This window comes from Lolium rigidum, chromosome 7, assembly GCF_022539505.1.
Source record: "Lolium rigidum isolate FL_2022 chromosome 7, APGP_CSIRO_Lrig_0.1, whole genome shotgun sequence".
Taxonomy (NCBI): domain Eukaryota; kingdom Viridiplantae; phylum Streptophyta; class Magnoliopsida; order Poales; family Poaceae; genus Lolium; species Lolium rigidum.
The window spans coordinates 287679664-287701897 of NC_061514.1; the positions used below are offsets into that span (position 1 = coordinate 287679664).

At 42.8% G+C, this 22234-nt stretch overlaps 2 protein-coding genes across 2 annotated transcripts; both read left to right on the forward strand.

Annotated features, from left to right (window-relative positions):
- Window positions 1–558: 558 nt before the first annotated feature.
- Window positions 559–1714, forward strand: LOC124676882 (short-chain dehydrogenase reductase 3a-like). Its single transcript, XM_047212899.1, has 2 exons — window positions 559–598; window positions 697–1714. The coding sequence occupies exons 1-2, from the start codon at window positions 570–572 to the stop codon at window positions 1595–1597; spliced, it is 930 nt and encodes a 309-aa protein (XP_047068855.1). The 5' UTR covers window positions 559–569; the 3' UTR covers window positions 1598–1714.
- Window positions 1715–14950: 13236 nt separating this feature from the next.
- LOC124670383 (probable membrane-associated 30 kDa protein, chloroplastic) lies at window positions 14951–18917 on the forward strand. The gene is made up of 11 exons (XM_047206894.1): window positions 14951–15083; window positions 15792–15920; window positions 16008–16118; window positions 16385–16449; window positions 16533–16614; window positions 16857–16931; window positions 17121–17191; window positions 17285–17367; window positions 18066–18130; window positions 18214–18288; window positions 18546–18917. The coding sequence occupies exons 1-11, from the start codon at window positions 15054–15056 to the stop codon at window positions 18648–18650; spliced, it is 891 nt and encodes a 296-aa protein (XP_047062850.1). The 5' UTR covers window positions 14951–15053; the 3' UTR covers window positions 18651–18917.
- The last annotated feature ends 3317 nt before the right edge of the window (window positions 18918–22234 follow it).

The following is a 22234-nucleotide window of genomic DNA, read 5'->3' on the forward strand; positions in this document are numbered from 1 at the left end:
AAGAGAGGGAATAGCCAATGGGTGAAAAGAGTGGAGATTGTCCCGTGCATGTGATTGCCATCGAATTCACATTGTTTCTTGCTTTGGGATTCGTGCTGGAAATATAATTAAGTTTCCTCAAGTTTTAAAAATCGTAGACAGATTGATACGCAATAAAACATAGTGGTTTGGTGCAGACTAAGTCATTTCTCATGGGGTGAACCACTCGTCAGCAAGATCCGTATCTAAGGCTGGATGGAAGCTTGGATTTTCTTAGTCCACTCGTGCGAAACGCGCGTACCTGATGATCATAATTATCTATGGCGACAGCGGCAGCGATGACTAGCTGCCTCCACGGAGTGTGGTAGCGTACGTCTTTACTCACATCGCACCGCACCACAGTCGTCTGCTGTCACTCTCCCGGGCCATCGATGTCGATCGCCTGGGACACAGAGGCCAGTGATTCTTAACTGTGCCAAAATGATTGGAAAGATGGTTTGAGGCTACGTTAAATCAGCTGGGATCGCCTAGCTCCGGTTTGGTCAGACACGAAGCGCGCATATCACGAGCTCACGATATATACGTCAAGGATGTTCCAAGCAATGCGTCTCCTTCTCAGGTACGATTGAGATTGGGTTAATTTTGTGTCATCTTGTGGCCGGAGGTCGATCGCCATATATTGATGCTCTGCAGCTGGGTTGCTCTTTGAGAGTGTAGCGCGACGAAGACGAAGAGTGGGGCAGCGGGAAGGGCGAGCTCAGGCTCGTCTCGCCTCCTCTCCGCGTCCTCCGGCTCTAGCAGGTTGGCCGGGAAGGTGGCCATCATCACCGGAGCTGCGAGCGGCATCGGAAAGGCGACGGCCGCCGAGTTCGTCAGAAACGGCGCCAAGGTCATCATCGCCGACGTCCAGGACGACCTCGGCCACGCCGTCGCGGCCGAGCTCGGCGGCCCGGACACGGCCTGCTACGCCCGCTGCGACGTTACCGACGAGGCGCAGGTGGCGGCCGCCGTGGCGCGCCACGGCTGCCTCGACGTCATGTTCAACAACGCCGGCATAACGGGCGGGAACTACGCGGGCGGCCCCATCGAGTCCATGGACATGGCCGACTTCGACCGCGTCATGGCCGTCAACCTCCGGGGCGTGGCCGCCGGCATCAAGCACGCGGCGCGGGCCATGGTCCCGCGCAGCCAGGGGTGCATCCTGTGCACGGCCAGCACGGCGGGCGTGCTGGGCGGGTCGGGCCCCTACGCGTACAGCGTCTCCAAGACGGCCGTCGTCGGCATGGTGCGGACGGCGGCGGCGGAGCTAGCGGCGCGCGGCGTGAGGGTGAACGCCATCTCTCCTTACGCCATCGCGACGGCCATGGGGACGCGGTCCGTGAGGGAGATGCTGGGGCTCCCGTCAGTGGGGGCTGGCGCCGGCGACGAGGAGGCTGTGAGGCGGGTGTTCGACGAGGATTTCAACGAGATGGGCGGCGGCCTAGTGCTGCGCGCGGAGGACGTGGCGAGGGCGGCCGTGTTTCTGGCTTCTGACGACGCCAAGTACATCACTGGGCACAATCTTATGGTGGACGGCGGGTTCTCTGTGGGCAAGCCGCTCAACGTCCCGTCGATTTGAAGACGGCCGGATGTTGTGTCCGGTTGCAGGAAATCTGCAAAAATAAATATTGTATCATAATGAAATGATGAACTATCCCGCAAAAGAATGATGAATGTAGATAATTGTTGAAGTGTAGAATCGATTGAACTGCCAGAAAAGATTCTCTTCCGTGCACTGGGATCGCATTGTTTTTTGCGTTGTGATTCATTGCAAGTAACATTATGTTCCGTTATATTTTGGAAAATCTGAAACGTAATGATTCGGAATGAAACACAATATTTTTGTGCACAGGGTATCCCATGCACAGAAGAATCGCCGCTCTCGTTGAACTATCTCTATCTCTACTACTTAAAAAGACTAAACTGGTTCCTTATTCTGCCATCCACACTAAGTCAAAGGTTTTTCGTCGTCCGTTCGTCGTCCTGGTCTCCGTGTCTTTGTTGGCAACCACGGGTTGACTCCCTTTCTCTTCCCCAAAATCAGCTATTTCTTAATCTTCCTCATAAATTTCTTTTCCATAGATCTGGCCTGAGTAATTTGCCCTTCCCAAATCTCGCTCGAGAGTGATTACTGGTTTTTACTTTCCAAAATCGCATGATCTCTTGCTTCTCCAGCTCAAGCCGCTCCAGTACCACGCACCCCTGACCTCCAACGCCGCCGCCCCTTTGGCTCACGTCTCCACTGCCGCCCTCTGGATCCCCGTCTCCACCGGCGCCCCCTTTATCCCCAACACCATTGCCGCCCCTTTGATCTCTGTCTCCACCGCCGCCCACTCCCCAACACCATCGCCTCCCACTACCCGAGGCACCACACACAGACCCTATTTGAAGGCTAGAATCGAGTTTGCCTGCCTGGGTTCTTCAGAGGCCGTCGCGGTAGTTGGCGACAAGGACGGCGCCGTGGCCTCCATCGGCGAGCTTGATCCGGTGTTGCTGCACGCGCTGGGCATCCGCAGGAGCATGCGTGGTGCCCTCTTGGAAGGTAAATTGATGCCATGTTCTATCCTACATTATGCAGATAATGTTTGCTCAGTTCTGTTAGTATGTAGTCGACAGGTGCTCTTGCCGTTTTCCTGAAAAGAATAAGCAGTTCATTTATATTTCTGTTTAGTTTTCCTTTTTTATCATCACACATCTTCATTTTGTACTAACTGCTGCTTAACATTGGATGAATGATTGAAGTCTTAGATTCGTTTGCCTTCTGATTATCACATCTTTCCCTTTTGTACTAACTACTAACTGCTCTGTAACAGTCGAAGGTTGATCCAAGTCAAGATGGAGCTCTCATTCAGTCACAACTGAAAAGTTACCCACGACCTTATCAAACAATACCAAAGCTGGCTTATTTAGAACCCCTATATCTGGCGGTGTGTAGAGCACAACATACGCCCATGGTTTACCTCCACCAGCTTTGGTTGTTCGCAATTTGGTGGAGCAGGTAGCTTCTGTTAGTTAGCATGTTCACATTGAGGTTCTTTTTGGTTAGATGTTAGTTATTCATGTATTACTGTGCTTACCAGGTGAGATTTGCTTCATCTATGCACTGTTGTATCCGGCATGCATAACCAATTGAATATCCATTTGGTTCACTTGGTGACTTTGCTGATGGCTCAATGGGCCGCAAGTGAGCTACTTGGTTACATTATTTTTTCTAGAATTGGTATTGTCCTATTTTATTTGCTTGTCAATGACTGATTTACAGAAATAGGGGGCGCACATACATAATAACATGTACTTTCACAGTTTCACTCCTGTTGATGGGTGGTGGGGTGGAATTGTTAGGCTTTAATTTTGCTAAATAGTGTTCAGAGTTGTAGCTCCCAAATGATATTAATGCACATGTAACATCTCGGTTAACTGAAACATGAGCTGTATTTTTTCTATTTGTAGATGGCAAATATTTTGATATGGTAATTTATCATAAGAACAACAGTTGGTGAGTGTTATTTCGACATTGTGCATTTCATTCATTGCTAGCTTTTGAGAATTCAGATTTTGGCATGAGCCTTCCATTGACATCCATAATCTATTGTGATTATGCTTTGCATAACTGGCAGCAGATATGTACAACTTGTGCCAGCATTTATTTGTAAAAGATTCAGGATTAGAACAATGGTAGACATGTTCACTGGCTTGAGTTGATAATAATGTGCAACGTTTACACAATACATCCTAACAAATTACTTGATTGGATCAAATAACTACTGACTGGTTTGCCATGCATTGAAGAACTCATAGCAAATTATTTCCCACCCTTTGTCCCCAAGTCCTCTTGAACATCCGAGACACTGTTTGTCAGTGTTGCTGGTATATGTTTTTTATGTATGTCAGATTCAGAGGCTAAACAATTTTTGATTTTTCTTAATTCTATCAAGAAACAACAACAACCTTATTCTACAGTTGTAATTCCAGTAAATAATTTTTTAGGACTCAGGTATATGACTTGTGACATAGAACGTCTATTGCGAGATGATCGATGTGATTCGTACGATAACCTATGCTTGTGACAACATGGAATTATCTCTATCATGTGCAGCAACATAAGCCGGTCATGATAGTGGTATGTAAGATGCTTGAATCCTCTGCAATCAAAGTTACTTTCTGAACTAGCAAACATTGGCCTGAAATTAACATTTGTTGGTATAACCACAAGGAAATGTGAATTTTTTTAGTTCTTACTTTTCGTAGCAATTTTATGTATTATGTGGAAAAACATCATGCCTTTCTCAGAAAATTTGTTACTTTGAACTTTGAAAGCATCTATCTTCGATGATCTGGCATTGCAGGACAGTGTCGATTATTAGAGAACTGTGGCCAGAAAGATAGAGTCTCGTTTAAAAGCTTGGTACGACACATTAGCTGATCTTTTGCAATTGATGAAAGCGGCCGGTTAATGAAATATTGAATCCATGGAGCATTAACGATCATTGTTGTGCTATATAAATTTTTCCCCTTCTTTCATCATAATAATCTAATGGACTACAGATTCATCATCAATCAGATTTCAAGTGCTAGGATTCTATAAAGTTAATTTTCCCATGTATTAGTCTGCCCCGAAGTAGCTAATATGACAGGCTTTATGTGACCAGATTTTCTATATAGCACTGTAATTTCTGAATAAAGTATCCTGACTTTTTCTAACATTTTGGATCAAATTTCGTAGCGGATATTTAGTAGTTTAGTAACAGTAATGTCCCTTTTCCATGGGCAATCGCGTCATATATATAGTTTACTTATTGGCAGTATTGTCCAATTGCCTACCTTTTTCTTGTTCAGTATTAAAGACCAACTGGGAGTACATACTTCTCATGATTTCCATTTTCTCCTCTGTCAGGGTGATATTAATTAATGGATAGATATAAACTTAACTCTGGTAGATGTTTTGTTGGAGAAGGGGGCATTAAGTGGTTGGACAAGAATCAGACTACGAGAGGGGGATGCAGCCAGAGGTTGCTGGGGAGGAGGAAACATGCGGAACATGACTGGCTTTTTATGCATACATTTTGTCAGATTAAAGATTGTTTCATTCCTAACTTTTAAGGACTAGATTATGATACGCCTACTAATTATGATGTTTAAGCATCGAAGAACAGTGATATATTTAAAGGAAACTTCAGTGGTATGCAAACTAGGTTTGACAAAATAAATGGATCAATACTTGCATTAAGATATATTTGGCGATCAATCATGATGTTCTATGAATCGTCAAACACAAGGCAAAGATCTGAAAGGCAAAACTTTATCCTTTGCTAGCTGGTAAAACCATTCAAATTTTATGCCACTTTTGAATATTTTGACATTATTTCATACCATTGATGCGAGTTGTGCAAATAATGGAGATTTGGAGAAGATTAGAACATATGACATCAAAGTTGAGATGTTTGAGCACATGAGGACTGCCAAGAAGATTCGAGAGATGGATACTAAAGAAGAGCTTACAAAAGCATTCCCCATTATCGGCCAAGATAAACATGTAAGAGTTTCAGTCTTTTTCCTTATACGCATAATCTAGAAATTGATGTGACTGACTGCACCTTTCCAAGTTATGAAATGTGAGCTGGCCCATATTAGGCAATCAAATAAGCAAATTTCTTAGTAGACATTTGACCATTTTTTCTTCTTGCAGGCGCTTAATTAATTGACATTTATTTCACATCTATGTGCGCAATCAGTGAACCAAGTTAGTAAGTAGGTAACTAAACTACTAATCAGAGTCACAATGTTCCAAGTTCCAAGTTCGTGGTCATATGCATTGGCCTACTTGAGAATATTCTCGGATGGAGTTCTATAAAAGTTTAAAGGACACTTGTTCAAGTTTCTTCACCTGTTTTGTTTCTTATGATTCTAGCTTGGGTGAAGGCTTTCCAAAAATGCTAGCTATGGTATTTATTTTATATAATCTGATAGTAAATTTAGTGAATTAGAAAACTAAAAGGTTCTGAGAAGTAGCCACTACTTATGTTCTGATACTAGGTAGATACATCTATTATTAAGTATGTGAAAACATGGCTCTATTTTATATTAATGAAAAGTGACTATTGATTCAGGCTTAGAGTACTTTGAGGAACTGTACCAAGTCAAATAAAATTTCTTTCCCTGATAAGGACTTCTGCTTATGCTTGCCTAGCTTGGAAGCTCTGTGATCCTGATGCTGGGAACACGGATCTGACCTGCCCTTTAGGTTTCTCTTCTTTTATATTTTTGATGTATTTTTCGGTATGGGTGACACGGATATGAGCCTTCGGAGTTCTTGTTCATGCTCGGAGGGGACCGCGATGGGTCGTAGCAAGATCGGGATTAAGAAGATTGAGAACTCGTCGAACCGGCAGTGAAGAAAGCCGGCGAGATCCGCATGCTCTATGACGGTGTGGTCGGCCTCGTCATCTTATCTGGTGCCGTCACATGAATTTTGATTGCGCACCTATACCACATCCTTCTCGTTCGTGTTTACAAGTGAGAGCGTCTGATGGCAGTGAACATACCAGCCTTGAACATAGGTCCAGTAGAAGGTGGTGTCATTTTCTTTGCATATATACCGATGGACCCTTTTCTGTTCAACGCTTTCTACAGCTGTTGCAGTTCTTGGTTGCTCTGGCAGTTTATGGAACTACCAACACGAAGAGGGGAATGATTCATTGAAGATTATTGCAAGGTGTAGTGAAGTTTCTTTCCTTGATTCCGGTTGCTTCTTTGTTTTAGGGTCATGTTTAACATGTAGAAGATTGTCAAGACGAATAAGGGCGTGATCATCGTGAACAAAGCTCATGGAGCATTCATGGTATTCATGATATTGATATTTTCAAGTGACATGAAGCCACTTTACTCTGTAATAAGAGAAATAATATTGAAATAGTATTCTATTATTATTCAATCCTGGACCTGTTGTCAGGTCCTAAAAGTTAATTTTGTTTTGGTTATGACTTGTGTTGTATCCAAATAAGCAAGCATATTTATGGTGAAGGTGAAGATTGTTGTCAAGATCCTGATCCCCTGTTACTTATGTAAGTCTTTCAAGATGAGGCGACCATTTCTTCTGTTAAGTCTTTCGAGAAGAGCTAACTGGACAGATTACAATGGTTCATGGTTGTCTCTCTTAGGAATATGACTGCTATTTTTTTTTGTACTAGAGTATTGAACTGAATGAAAAATTATTGTTCCAGCGTGCATAAGATTGAGGGGCTGGTAAAGTGGTAATAAAATTTCATATTGAGTGTAAATGTTTCATGCTCAAAGCATTTCACTAAAATGGCCAATATCTTAACCTACCATAGAAAAGTTGTGATATTTAAGAGTGCTTCAAACCACAGTGTAAATACATTGCCATGTGCTTGCCATATTTATTGGAACGAGTTAATGCTAGAATAATTTTATCAACATTATTATTCACAACTTGGAAGGTTGAAATCTTAGAATTTAGCTATCACGCTGAGGCATGAGGATATTTAGACATGAACCAAATAGATGTATCATAATAAGTAGAAATTTGTCTTTGACAGAAACTTTTCCTATGAATAAGACTGCTATGTGGACTTTGCCGGACGTCCATCGGAGTTTAACTAAGGTGGCCTAATAAGCGCATATTTTTGTTTTCATTGGGAGAGCAGAAAGAAGGGGTTAGTGTTTCTCATTCAGCCATCTTTTTTTATCGTGTGCAGTAACATCAATCTCATTCTCACCATGTAGCATGCTATCATGTATATCTACTTACAGATTCTCCTGCATCCTATAATATTTTAGGACTCTACGGTGGGCAAAGCGCCAGTCTAAAAAAATTTCTTATTAACTAGCAAGGGTCTATATATGCATCTGGTGCTTTAAATTTAATAGGCCAATACTATTTGTATACTTGGATCTAATTTGCTCGGCCGTGGCAACGCACGGACAAAAGTGGCCAATATGGTGGAAATTGCAAGATTGTGTGCTATAGAAAAAGATACATACATGTTGAAAAGGGTATAAAAGTATAGTTGTTGGTCCTCAAAGGGTTAGTAAGAAGATAAAAATGTGTTTCGAAAACTATAAGTCACCATATTTGTGTACGCACAACAAACTGAATTCACCTTTCAATATATTTTGTTTTCCCGTGGCAACGCACGGGCATTTGTCCTAGTTAAAATAGAATGAAACAGTATGGTTTCAGTCCGAGTCTTTGGTTAGAGGAACAAGATGGCATCATACAGCTCACAATAGTAATTCGGTTGTTTGGCTGGAGGAACACCATTACTCCCTCTCTGAATTAGATATCTAGCGGCCCGACGCAAACGCGTGTTTGATAGGTAGGGCCAATTTTAGGGCTTCATGGGACATCTGAGCATACTCCGTGTGTGTTAGTGCATCGCAAACAAGCCACAAGCCACATTTGCCGCTTCGTTTGATTGCTCGTGAAGACGAAGATGAGCTTGGATTTTCTTAGCTTCACTCGGTGGCAACTATGACTTGCTGACTAGCTAGCTACCTCCATGGAGTGCATAGCGTATGTCTTCACTCGCACCACGACTAGCTGATGTCACTCTCTTGGGTCATCCATGTTGGCCGTGTTTCTGGCTCACTGAAATATGATACATTTCACTTAAAATTCAGCTCCCTTTGTTCCGGTGTCAAAGAAAAACATGCTGCTTACTTTTAAATTTTCTTTGTTTTCATCAGGGTTGTCTAGGTGAAGAAAATGTCAATCATCATACATATCATGCAAATACTTGCAGGTTCAAAATGAAATCATTTCATGTGCTACACCAAGTAAATGGGAAAATATATTATCTGATATAACAAAGTTGAAAAGTTTATCCGCGTTAAAGGTTGTGAGTTCCAAGCTTCTTTGGTTCACCAGACTATAGCCATGCTTCTCTTGTGAAGTCTACTCGTTTTCCTCCAGAAAACTGCTGCCCACTTTTTAGGTTTACTTAGATATGCATTGAAATAATAATCTGAATACTGAAAAGCTAGAAAAAATAACAACTCATGAGACAAAGTACAATGAATTTCACCAAATAAATTTCAAATGCCACAGCTGAACTAATCAGTTCTCGAACCAGCAGCTCTCCAACCTGAAAAGTGTCTTCATCATGCCGACCATTGATAGGTAACTGGCTGAATATTGATTCTTTCCCAAGAGGATAGAACAGTCAACATTTGAAAGGACACGGATGTCGCCTAGAGGGGGGGGGGGGGGAATAGGCGATTTAAAACTTTTACGAGATGGGCTTAACAAATGCGGAATAAAACTAGCGTTTACTTTGTCAAGCCCAAAGCCTATAAACTATGGTTCACCTATGTGCACCAACAACTTATTCTAAGCAAAGGTTCCTCTATGTGCACCAACAACTTATGCTAAGCAATACAAGCAAGTATGTGATAGCAAGATATATATAACTTCAAGCACGATGGCTATCACAAGGTAAAGTGCATAAGTAAAGAGCTCGGGTATAGAGATAACCGAGGCACGCGGGAGACGATGATTTATCCCGGAGTTCACACTCTTGCGAGTGCTAATCTCCGGTGGAGAGGTGTGGTGGCTTAGTGCTCCCGAACGCCACAAGAGGCTCACCTTGATGTGTGGTTGCTCGATGCACACCAACGCCACAAAGGCCTCACCCCAAGATGCGGTACTCACACCACACACCGAACGCCACGAAGGCGCCTCACCTAAATCTCCGGTGACCCTCGCCACAAAGGCCTAGGTCACGGTTCCACTAAGGGATTTCCTTCGAGGCGGAAACCGGGCCTTACACAAAGGTTGGGGCACACATCCACAACTTAATCGGAGGCTCCCAACAAATCACCACAAAGATCTAGAATCTGTCTAGGGTTTCAAGAACCCAAGAGTAACAACCTTCTTGCTTTCACCACCACGAATCACCGTGGAGAACTCAAACCTATGCACCAAATGCAATGGCAAGAACACCACAAAGATGTTCAAGTCCTTCTCTCTCAAATTCCAACAAAGCTACAAAAGCTATTGGGGGAATAAGAGAGGAAGAACAAAGGAATTCACAAAGAACACCAAGATCAAGATCTAGAGAGTTCCACTCACAAAGAGATGGATTTGATTGGTAGAAATGTAGATCTAGATCTCCTCTCTCTTTTCCCTCAAATGGGGGCAAGAATCATGGAGGGATTGAGAGATGGAGCAAGCTTCTCTAGTTCAACAATGGAGGAGAGAGAGAGTGAGAGAAGCCCAAGCCAAGGAGGAAGAAGGGGGGTATTTATACTCCCCCCCCCCCCAAAAAAAAACGAGCCGTTGCAGGATATTGTGTAACACCGGAAGTTCCGGCTGGAACCGGAAGTACCGGCCATGTTGGCCGAAACTTCTGCTAGGAAGATTCCGCGCAGACGACCTGATCAGAAAGAGATAGGGGCGGAACTAGGGCGGAACTTCCGGCGACCGGAAGTTCCGGCCAAGTTCCGGAATTCCAGAAAAACCATACTGGACATACTGAGCCACAATTCGCCGACTTTCGGAACTTGTCCGGAAGTTGGGCGGAAGTTCCGCTGACCGGAACTTCCGGCCAGCTTCACCGGAACTTCCGACCAGAGAATAAAACCTGCAATAAGAAAGGCGCTGTGGGGCTGACGAAAGGAGCATCTGGGCGGAACTTCCGGCTGTAGAGGCCGGAACTTCCGCCAGGACCAAAAGACACACCGATAAAACCTCCAACCTCGAAAATGCAATAGATTGAGTTAGGAAACTCGGATTTAGGTGAAACCAATTTTGTTGGAAAGGGAACGACAAAAGCTACCCAACAAAAAGTGGAAATATGGAAATCAGTGGGGGTGATTTTCTACTATTTTTAGAGGTGCAATACCTCAACATGAGAAACCGAGAAAATCACCAAACTCGAAAACGCAACAAGTGATCTATGCAAAAACCGTTTTGATGAACTAGAGCTTGTCATGAGAATAAGCACAAGCTCTAAAACATCACATGGGTAAGATCCAAATAACAACCAAGAAAGATGATGCAAGGGTGCAAAGGTTTGAGCTCTCTTCGAGCGATACGATCGAGTTACTCACTCGAGAGCCCTCTTGATAGTACGGCAACTAAACTATAAACCGGTCTCCAACTACACTATGAGACCGGTGAGAAAGAAATCCTATCAAGAGCAAACCTTATACTTGCGCATTCCACTTGAGCTCGATGACGACGATCTTGACCTCAACAAGATGGAACACCTTTCTTGCTTGTGCTTGCTTGACGAAGTCTTGAGGATTGCTCCCCCATAATCCACCATGGGAGAGCTTCTTCTTTGGCGCATCTTCACATATCCATGATCACCATATGGATGGCAAGACTCAAGCAAAGGATCTCTTCGTGATGGCTCATCTTGAACTTGCACTTCATTTCTCCATGGCAAGCTTCAAGCTTATGAACTCTTCAAGTTGGCTCATCTTGAACTTGCACTTCATTCTTCATTCTTAATCATATTGATGTCTTGAAGTAACTTGAGGGCTCACTTCATCTTCATCTTCAAGACATACTTGACACTTGATATCCTTCATCAATTTCTTCTTATTGCAACCTTGAAGCCAACAAATGGTTCAAGAATTGCCTATGGACAACTCCTACAAATATAACTCAATGCAAACATTAGTCCATAGGGATTGTCATTAATTACCAAAACCACACATGGGGGCTCCATGCACTTTCAACATTAAGTGTAAAATATAATATTTTAACTTAAATAATGATAGGTTCATCGGCACATCACCTTGAAAATTCAAATCATTCAGTATCTCTTCTTATGTCTGATCTGGGCTTCCAATTTCCATGTTTCCAGGAACATCCAATAATAAACAAGTGTGATATACAACAGAGAGAGACATAGACAGAGAAGGGAAATGCAGTCCAAATTCAGCAATACCGACCTATCTGCCTCCTTAATGTGAGGTTTAATTCATAAGGTCATTAGACCCACACACCGGCCTTTATGCCGGGTCATTATATTCTTGAGGGAGTAGTTGTCTTTCATGAAGCAATTCACGAAATCAACCAAAAAAATGGACGGGGTTCTTTTTAAGATAGATTTTAAAAAGGTTTATGATAAAGTCAAATGGCCTTTCCTTCAACAGGTGTTGTGAATGAAAGTTTTCGATCCAAAGTGGTGTGATTTTATCAAACATTTTGTTCAAGGGGGTAGCATTGGAATTAGGGTCAATGATGATATTGGTCATCATTTCCAAACAAGGAAGGGGTTGAGACAAGGTGATCCTTTTTCTCCCATTCTTTTCAATATAGTGTCCGATGTGTTGGCTATCCTTATAGCTCGTACAAAAGAAGAGGGTCAAGCGAGATTTTCTGTTTCGGGAAAGCGAAAGATAAGGAGCGTGAATATAGGCAGATCTTTGGTTGTGAGGTTGGTGCCTTACCGATTAGATACCTTGGTATACCTGTTCATCATCGGAAGCTTAGAAACTCTAAGTGGAATCCCGTAGAAAGTCGTTTTGGTGCTAAGCTAGGTTGTTGGCGTAGCAAATTACTTTCTTATGGAGATCGATTAGTGTTAATCAACTCAGTTTTGACAAGTCTCCCAATGTTTATGCTTTCTTTTCTTGATATACCTGTAGGAATGAGAAAACGTTTGGATTTTTATCGCTCGAGCTTCTTTTGGCAAACGAAAGATACAAAGAAAAAATATAGGCTTACAAAATGGAATATGGTTTGTAGACCCATAGACCAAGGAGGGCTAGGTATTGAGGTCCTCGAATTGAAAAATAAGTGCATGTTAAGTAAATGGTTGTTTAAACTTCTCACTGAGGGAATGTGGCAACAACTTCTTTCCAATAAATATTTGAAAAATCAAACGTTGGCACAAGTTGAGGCTAAACCCACTGACTCCCCTTTTTGGAAATGTTTTATGCAGGTTAAGAATGATTTTTTCAGCATGGGTTTTTTCAAAGTGGGAACCGGAGATTCAGTTCGTTTATGGGAAGATATTTGGTTAGGTAACACTTCCTTAGCACACCAATATCCGTCGTTATATAATATAATGCAGCGAAAAAATGTTTTGGTTGCTACTGTGTTAGCGCAAACCCCTCTTAATATCACTTTCTGGAGGACTTTAAATGATTATAAGTGGAATCAATGGCTTCATCTCTGTCAATGCCTCATGGGAGTGCAGTTGTCAAACAACCTGGATAAGTTTGTGCGGAAACTTAACGATTCGGGTATTTTACGGTCAAATCAATGTATCTTGACTTAATGCACGAACATACCATTTTTCTAGGCAAATACTTGTGAAAGTTAAAAATTTCTCTCATAATCAAAATCTTCATGTGTTTCTTAACAACAAAGTGTTACTCACCAAAGATAACTTAGTCAAACGAAATTGGAAAGGGTGCCAAAAGTATTGCTTCTGCAATGAATCCGAGACTGTACAACACTTACTCTTAGTATGTCCTTTCGCTAAGATTATCTGGCGTATAATTTATTTAACATATGATTTTTAGGGCATACACAATTTTCAGGAAGAGCTTCCGGCTCATCCTGAAACGACACCTAAAAACAGTCTCACCGTGCAATGGATTGTCGGCGAAGTAGTCGGCGTAGAGCATGCAGTAGCCCTCCATTCGCTGCCTCGGCTTGCACTTCCGGCGACCTGGTGCCGACCCACCACGTCGACCAATGGCCTTCTTCGCGTACAGGCCGGACAAGCAAGCTAGGATCAACATATGCTCCTCGTCTTGGGCGGCGACAACCATCTCTTCTTCAAAAAGCTCGGCGAACATCTGCTCCTCCCCGTCGTCCGAGTCCATGTCTGCCCAGACAAATGGACGAACACCTGCCGAGCGTGTTCGACGCGAGGCGCAACGCGAGGAGTTGCTCGACGTTGGAATATAGGCAGACGGGAGGAGGGACGGTGGAATATAGGCTGGTGGGAGGAGGGACGGCGGAATACAGGCAACCTGCCGGCGGATTGGCGAGGGTGGTGCCGGCGGCGAGAGAGCTACGAGAGGGGATGGGGATTTACGACGAGAAAGTGGTGGGGTTCGCTTGTTCTCTCGCCGACAGAGCGGGCCCGTCTCCGCTTTTCTCTCGTCCGAACACCCCGAGCGCACCCCGGGAGGCCGGGGATGGCCTGGGCTCTTCGTATGGATTTAGGCTCTTTTCCAGAGTAAAACGAGGAACCGGGAGCGCGACTGAGCCGACTAACGCTGTCCGGATAAAAAAAAGCGTTCCGGGAGCCTTGTCGGGGAGACGGCTGGGTATGCTCTTAGAGTTAGGATCCCTATGATCTCATGAACTGAATTTTCAAAATTTCTAACATATTCTAGGTGTTTTTCATGTTGTTAATAGTTTTCGTTTTTTTACACCATGACGAATTAGGTACACATAATTATATTTGATTTTTTCAGACAATATATCACCGAGGCATGGGTACTATGCCTCCTCAACTGAGAGCATCAATATCAACTTCTCGTTATCGCAGTTGTCAACAATCAAGACACACTGTGAAGTACAAAGTGGATAGTTGAGCAATGTACATGATATATATGATGGTATCTTGTTGTCTATTTTTCATTTCGATCTGACATCGGCCACCCATCTTGCTGATGAGATGGGATGTAACCCTAAGAAAGTTATTTTTTCGTTGTTTGCAAAGAAAGGTAGACTTTTCATGCTTATGTTCAAACTACCACCAATATCCCCTGCAAAAAAAAAAAAAAAACTACCACCAATATGTAGGATATTTATAGAAAAATCTAACTAAATCAAACAAATAATAAAATATTAAGAAAGATAAGGTTTGGGCCAGCCCAGCCACAGCCTCTCCCTCGCCGCGCACCATCGTTCCGACCTCAGCCGGGCTGCGTCCTCCTTTCTTCGCCGGCGCCGCCGCTCCTCCCACCCCGCCGCCCCCATGCTCCTCTCAGTGCGCCGCCTCCCTGCGGCTCCTTCCCGCCCAGCCGCCCACCCGCACATCTCCCCTTCGCCATCCACCCTTCGACTCCGGCGACAGCATGGTCGAGTGGCAGTGTCGATGGCGAGGACGACGTCAACGGCACCTGTGGTATGCTTCTCCTGTTTTTAGTTTCGAACGAAGAAATAATGGATGGTTAAAATCCGGTCTGAGCGAATCCGTTTTCGGTGTTTCTAGCTGTGCAATCAGGCCGCCCACAACCCCAATCAATCCTGGCAACCCTTAAGTTTAAATTAGATGCATGCTGTTTTTATACCTAACCTTGTATAATTTACTGGCATGAATATTGAATAAGTAGCTGTGAGAGCTATAAAGCACAAGAGTTAATTTATCATTCATGAGCGCATGTTCTATGTTATAGAGAATGTAATTGTATGCATCAAGTCTATTTTTTGTTGCACAAGTAAACAATTTAACCTAAAAGATTTTGCAATGTTTCATCTCTCGTATGAGTTAAGGGCATGATCAACTGTACATATCTGAGTTGCATTGCATCCCATTGACTCTGTAAACTGCAAATTATAACTGTATAAGTATGCACTAGAACATGCCGGCTAGCGGCTTTGTGAACAATGCTAAGTGTGCACGAATTTAAGGTCCATCACAGTGACCATGATCGAGGGTGGTCTAGCGACTTTGTGAACAAGTCGAAGTGTGCACATATTTAAGCTCCATCACAACAACCGTGATGTAGGTTCTATCAGTTTAAATTACCACATTACAAGCTGAAATTATTTGTGATGCAATTTTGCTTTTATGAGTAGCTCAAAATGTCTACGTTATGATGACATTGTGTAGATAAATTCGCATATCTTCTCGGCGCCCCTTGCGTCAAAATTGAGGCTCCGTCGCCAACCAAATGTCAAGAGATATAAGTGCAATGTCATACGGAGTAACCTCTTTGATCGATTAACTAGGGTTGCCAGGGTGAGTGATACTTCCAATCATTATGTCATTATGGATTAGCAAAGTTCTGCATTTAACTAAGAGCTCTGTGACTTCCTGGTTATCTAGTCCTATGCAAATGCAGTTATTAGTTCATTTGAAGACCCTGAGAAGATCTTAGATCAGGCAGTTTTGGAGATGAATGATGATTTAATAAAGATGCGGCAAGCCACTGCACAGGTTTGTTGTAAATACACTTAATCAAAAAAATTCATCATTGGCAACAGACTCCTTTTAATTTTCTACAACTTTATGTTCTATTATCTCAAACATTCCCCAGTACACTCTTTACAGTGTTGAAGCTTATTTGGTTAACTGCCTCTCATTTACTAGATTTGTGTATGTTTGTTGGGTCTCTCTGTATACACTGTACGTAGATGGAAATATGAGCTGCCTATACATGTTCCATTACATTCTACCTGCTAACAGGGATTTTTGTTTCGAAGGTCTTGGCATCTCAGAAGCGGCTTGAGAACAAGTACAAAGCTGCTGAACAAGCTGATGCTGATTGGTAATGTTATGGGTAACTATAAGCTTATTTTGAGCCCCGCCATCTGTGTTTTTATGCTCTTCACATTTTTCTTACAAGTGTAGGTATCGAAGGGCTCAACTTGCTCTTCAAAAGGGTGATGAGGAGCTTGCCCGTGAAGCCCTTAAGAGGCGTAAATCATATGCTGTAGGTACCATATTGATCTATAGTTCTGGATGAAAATTCTACCTAGCCACACGATTTAACTATTTCTGATGGTGTGTAATGCAATATACTTTTGTGCCTTTTTATTAGTTTTATTGGCAGTAAGCCAGTAATGTATATGTTGTATATAAGTGTAACATGTTTTTCTAAGCGAAGATCTTTCATGCAACTTAAGTTAGTTTATTATGTAAAACTCCTTATTATGTGTGTATTTCTGTGCTTAGGACAACGCAAGCTCCTTAAAGTCCCAGCTTGATCAGCAGAAGAGTGTCGTTGAAAATCTTGTTTCAAATACCAAGGTGTGATTATTAATTTAAGTTTCAACTGCTGGCTTGCTCTTTTTGTCATGTTTAATTATTATACATGTCAATACAGATCTTTATCTTTCTGGGTTCCTGTTCAGCACAGGGTGAACACTACTACCTCATAACATTTACTAGTTGTTTGTTGTGCACCTTTGTTGAAATATAGATTATTTTATTATGTAGCTTCTCGAGAGCAAGATAGCAGAGGCCAGGCAGAAAAAGGATACTCTAAAGGCCCGTGCTCAATCAGCCAAGTATGCATCTTTCTTTTGTTCATTATATTTCACTGCGTGCTACTTCATTGTTTGCATGCTCTAAGTTTGATAATTGGCCTTCTCTTTCTTCAGGACTGCAACAAAAGTGAGTGAAATGCTGGGAAATGTAAATACAAGTAGTGCCCTGTCAGCTTTTGAGAAAATGGAGGAAAAAGGTACTCTTTTCATGTCTGATTTTTTCTCACCAGATTTATTTCTTTTGTTGCTTAACTCACCATGTTCCTGTTTTCTCGGTGTCTGTGACACACTGATTTTGGTTAGGCCAGAGGTCATGCTTTATATTGAACATATATAGCTTTAACTCTTAATAGGTTCATCAATGGCTAGGTAGACCACCCTGTTATGGTTTTAAGTCAAAGCGTCTCAGTATACAGATGCAAGCTGCCATACTTGAGCAGTCGACGCTAAAGTAGTCAATCAGTTACCTTTATGACAGAGTAGAGGCTTGAACCTCAAAACTTTGCCAATTAATTTCAGTGGAAAAATATTTATAATGCAACACGTGGCAATTAGAACTATGTGTTTTTTTATATGGACATATATCAATGAAAATCTCAGCCACTTGCAGAAAGGCTGATAACTTCAAACATATTTGATGTTTTTTGTTGAAGATTTTGATTGGTGCGTGTTGGGATTTCCCACTTGAGTTGCTGTGAGTAGGATCTTGGCAAATTATTCCTCCAGCTCATCTTTCTTATCGCCTGTATGCTGAAGGTTATGTGTCTTCTATTGGCTGAAATGACACATGTGTTAGCCTCTCTTACTGGTTATGGTCATCAACAACTAGTGATATCTTGTGGCAGATCATTTGAACATTCTTTTCTTACAAATAGTTGCATTTTTATGCTGCCAGTTATGACAATGGAATCCCAAGCTGAGGCACTTGGTCAGTTGGGAGCTGATGATCTAGAAGGGAAGGTAAAATCGGACACTGCATATATACTTTTAATGATATACCTTTTGTTAGGAAGATCTGATCGCTACTATTTATTTGTGGGCAGTTTGCAATGCTTGAGACTACATCGGTTGATGACGATCTTGCACAATTGAGAAAAGAACTTTCTGGGAGCTCTTTGGTACGTACCCTTTTTGGACTAAAACCATAATGGTTTTGAAGCTAAAAACCCATGTGCTTTAGATTTTTCTCTCTTCTGTTGGCATGTGCACTGTGGTGGCAAAATGTGATGGTACTTTGTAATACTCATCATTGGTGAAATAGAATAGAATATGCATAAGTGCATCATAAGTCGGCCAGCTAACTAAAAATAGGAAATGAGTCTAGCATTTTTTGTTCATTCCATACTACATGACTATAATTTCATGTCACCTACAGAAAGGTGAACTTCCTCCTGGTAGAGCTGCGGCAGGTAGCCCTTCCCGAGACAGGGATATCGAGAATGAGCTAAATGAGCTGCGGAGGAAGGCCAAAGATTATTAGATTGCACAGGATATGTCCGTCCACCGTGCTCGACAGAATGTCCTCACTTGAGAACCCCCAGAAGAGAACATAGCCTGCAGATTCCTCTCCAATGCGCATTTGATCCTCCAGTGCACTTTTTTTGGCGGGAAGGTAGGAAGGTACTGATACATGAAAAATTGACTGCATTTTTTTTACTGTGAATGATATTGTACAGTTAACCATTACATCAATGTAAATCACTGCTCTTTACAGAGCTTAGCCGGGAACCTAAATTTTCCGTCCTCATGTACCTTGCTCTTTGATTGGTGTGATAACATAACATGTTCCAAAGTTCCGAGACATCCTATTAATTTTTGATGCTGTAGCTCAAGACCTCAAGTGATGGTCTCAGTAGTCAGTAGTACCAATGAACGTGAAGGTCACTCTCTTGACTGTACAACTGTGCTTGTCTTTGAAATTTGAATTGCACTTCCTGATGCATGGTTTATTCAGTCGGTCTTGTTGCTGTCTCGACGCGAAGGCTTAGCCAGACTGATTGGTCATGCCAGGCACAGGATACAAGTACTGTTTTGCTGTTTGAAAACGGCGTATGAGAGCCCACAGCTGACTAAAATTGTCACCGGCGCCGGCGTGTGAATCAGCTTTCCAAATGTATACTTGCCCTGCCGCCGGCGACGAGGTTGTGTCCGTTGATGTACTCCTCCTGCACCCTTCCGCCGACCATCTCGTTTTCAGGACGGCTCGCGTGCGCCGTTGTTCCGATCCGCACAATTTGCTAGCGCTAACTGTCTCTGGCTGTCTCTGGAGTTTGGATCCGCAGAGGCGATCCCCAGCGAGGAGATCTCAGTGGGCTTGCTCTTCCTCTGGTATCCGATTGTTCAACATTTCTGATGTTGCTATCTTTCCACAACACGATATCACTACCCTTTGTAATTTATTTTTTCCTTATCAAAACAGGTATTTTGCAGAACAAGCCTCCAAAAAATCAGTAATAAGACACATGAAGCTAGAGAGGGGAGCACACCCATGTTTTTCTCTGACCGTTTGGTTTCAGAGGAAGCGCTTCGAATCTCTGCTGGTGGTTCCGTGGTGCTGGCGGAGAATGACATGAAAGCCTAGATTTGAGGTCTTGCAACGGTGACTCGAGTCTTGGTGCCGAGGAGGATTCGACTTGGTGATCTGTGACTTGGAGCAGCGGCATGCGAGTGGGGGCGACGGTACAGGAGAAGTTCAAAGTCTTACCTTTCATGGTGAAAATCCAAGGTCTGGTCTTAATTGGTTGTGTCTGACAATATCTTTGTTGAAGGAATTGTTTTGAGAGTGAGGATTTTCTTGAGGGTGAAAACCTAAGATCTATGATCGGGCGACGACAGCGCTTGTGCATTGCTACCTCTTAGAGGTGTCGCTTTTGGAGAAGCTGAATTTCTGGTGTTGTCTTGGTGGTGTTAGTGTTGCTATTTTAAAGGATTAGATCGATGTAGCGGGTCTTTTTTTTTTTTGGTAATTCTTCTTTCTTTTTTGGGCTATGTGCATAGGGTAGTGCATTGTTGCAGAGGCTGGGTATAATTAATATCTCTGTGATATTAATATATGCTCTTTGTCAAAAAATACAGTAAAATAACAATAGCCACCTAAATAGATTATCATCAGCCCTCCGGCAGACTACAACATGACGATTAAAGATAGAACATCTTGTAACCTGTTCCTAACAAAAAAAAAAAAAATCATCGACACCCAAGCAGCATCCAAGCTCTTTTCTCTGAGATGGTGAAAGTCAATGAGCAACCAATTATTTGTTAACAATAGTTGTATTGAAGTAGCACCAATCAAACACAGACCAGTGGTACTGATCAAATTACTTGTCTTTGTAGTAACAATCAGACACAAAACAATGATGAACACCAAACCACAGCCAGCTTCCCAAATTAAGTATCAGTAAAATTGCACTACCTACGGCGGCTCACAGCAATTTGTGGTCTTTTGTCATCTGATCCTGCAAACTAAATTTCTTGGTCGTACCTGCAGGGCTCCACAATCGGCCTAACGTTTCTGGGTTTCTACTCCAAAGAGGGACCTGGGTCTCATGTCGTTAGTTGAGCCAAATCAGGCCCAAAAATAGTAGTATTTCACTACAGGAATGGCTCGCTACGCCGACGGCCGGAAACCCTCGGCGTAGCCATATTGGACCTTCCGTGTAGGCTACGCCGAGGCAGCCCTCGGCATAGCTCATCGGGAAAGATCCACCTCGACAGAACCACGTGGATCGTCGGCGTAGACCCGGCCCTGAGTGTAGCTGTGATACAACGGCCACCGTCGGCGTCTAGGCCCTCGGCGTAGGCTACGCCGTCCCATCCCTTAACTTCAATTTTTTTGATTTTCTTTTTCAATTTTTTTAATCTCTCACATGGATCGTTTTAATTCTAACTACACTTAATATTATATTAAATTACCCCTCATAATCAGACTTTCCACCCGGGTCACCCATCCTCCACCTCTAGCTTAACATCTTCGTTCCTTCCGGTTGAGCTTCCATCTTCTTCACGAAACATTGCTGATAATACTACCACATCAATACTATTAACCCCTTAGACCGTGATATCACAACTCTTTATTATTTTGAATTTAAATAATCATTTAAATAAACATCAATGGTTAAGTAATAATAATCTCTACCGAGGATGCAAATTATTTTTAAAAAAAATATAAAATCCTGAATTTCTATCAAAAACTAAAATCCTCATGCTTTCATATTTTCATTTGGAATTTTGAGAATCAAAAAAATTGCTAACCGGGTAAACCTAGGCGAATTCGGATGTAACTTTTTCCCACGATCATTTTGATATACTATACATTTGTTTTCCAACTTCATATGCAACCAGAAAAACCGTTTTACCGATACATGATGCAATTTTGCAAAAAGATCGAAATTTATTATGCTTTTATTCTCTTGCAACTAGATGACATAACACATGGACATCTCGAATGATTTTATTTTTTGAAATTTTTATCATTTTCTGCCATTTAGTTGAAACTTATAAAGGCGGTCGGGGGGGGGGGGGGGGGGGGGGGGGAGCGTGCGTGGAGGGAAAAAAGTTCAACCTCTACACTGAGGGTGGCCGTCCGCATAGACAAAAAGGGGGAAGGCTATGCCGAGGGCAGCTGTCGCATAGCCTTGACGTCCTGACAGTGCCGTCACGGCCTAACTTTGGTGGGCCGCATGCATATACCTATGTCGACGGCCCGCGATGTGCCGAGGGCAGCCGTCAGCATAGCGTTTCCTACGCCGAGGGCATCGCTACGCCGATGGCTCTTTTGGCGGGCTGGCCTGGAGGCCCATACACCGACGACCCTAACTTTTGACCCTCGGCGTAGGACCAGGCCTTCTGCACCTCGGCCCATTCATGTAGTGTTTGAAGCACATCTTGTGCCAGTGTGTTTATCTTCTCTTCCTCTGCAGCCCATCCCAAAAGTCTGATCCTCGCTCTCCCCATTACCTTCTCGTCTCACGGATCTCAAAAAAAAAAAAACCTTCTCGTCTCACTCACACTTCGGGGAGGTGCATGGAAAGATGTGGGTAATATGCCTAGAGAAATGAGGCTCAC

Coding starts and splice junctions, on each gene's coding strand:
- LOC124676882 (XM_047212899.1), top strand. CDS start 570: ATGTTCCAAGCAATGCGTCTCCTTCTCAG. Junction 599..696: donor GCAATGCGTCTCCTTCTCAG/GTACGATTGAGA, acceptor TTGAGAGTGTAG/CGCGACGAAGACGAAGAGTG.
- LOC124670383 (XM_047206894.1), top strand. CDS start 15,054: ATGGCGAGGACGACGTCAACGGCACCTGTG. Junction 15,921..16,007: donor GATTAACTAGGGTTGCCAGG/GTGAGTGATACT, acceptor CTGGTTATCTAG/TCCTATGCAAATGCAGTTAT. Junction 18,289..18,545: donor AACTTTCTGGGAGCTCTTTG/GTACGTACCCTT, acceptor TGTCACCTACAG/AAAGGTGAACTTCCTCCTGG.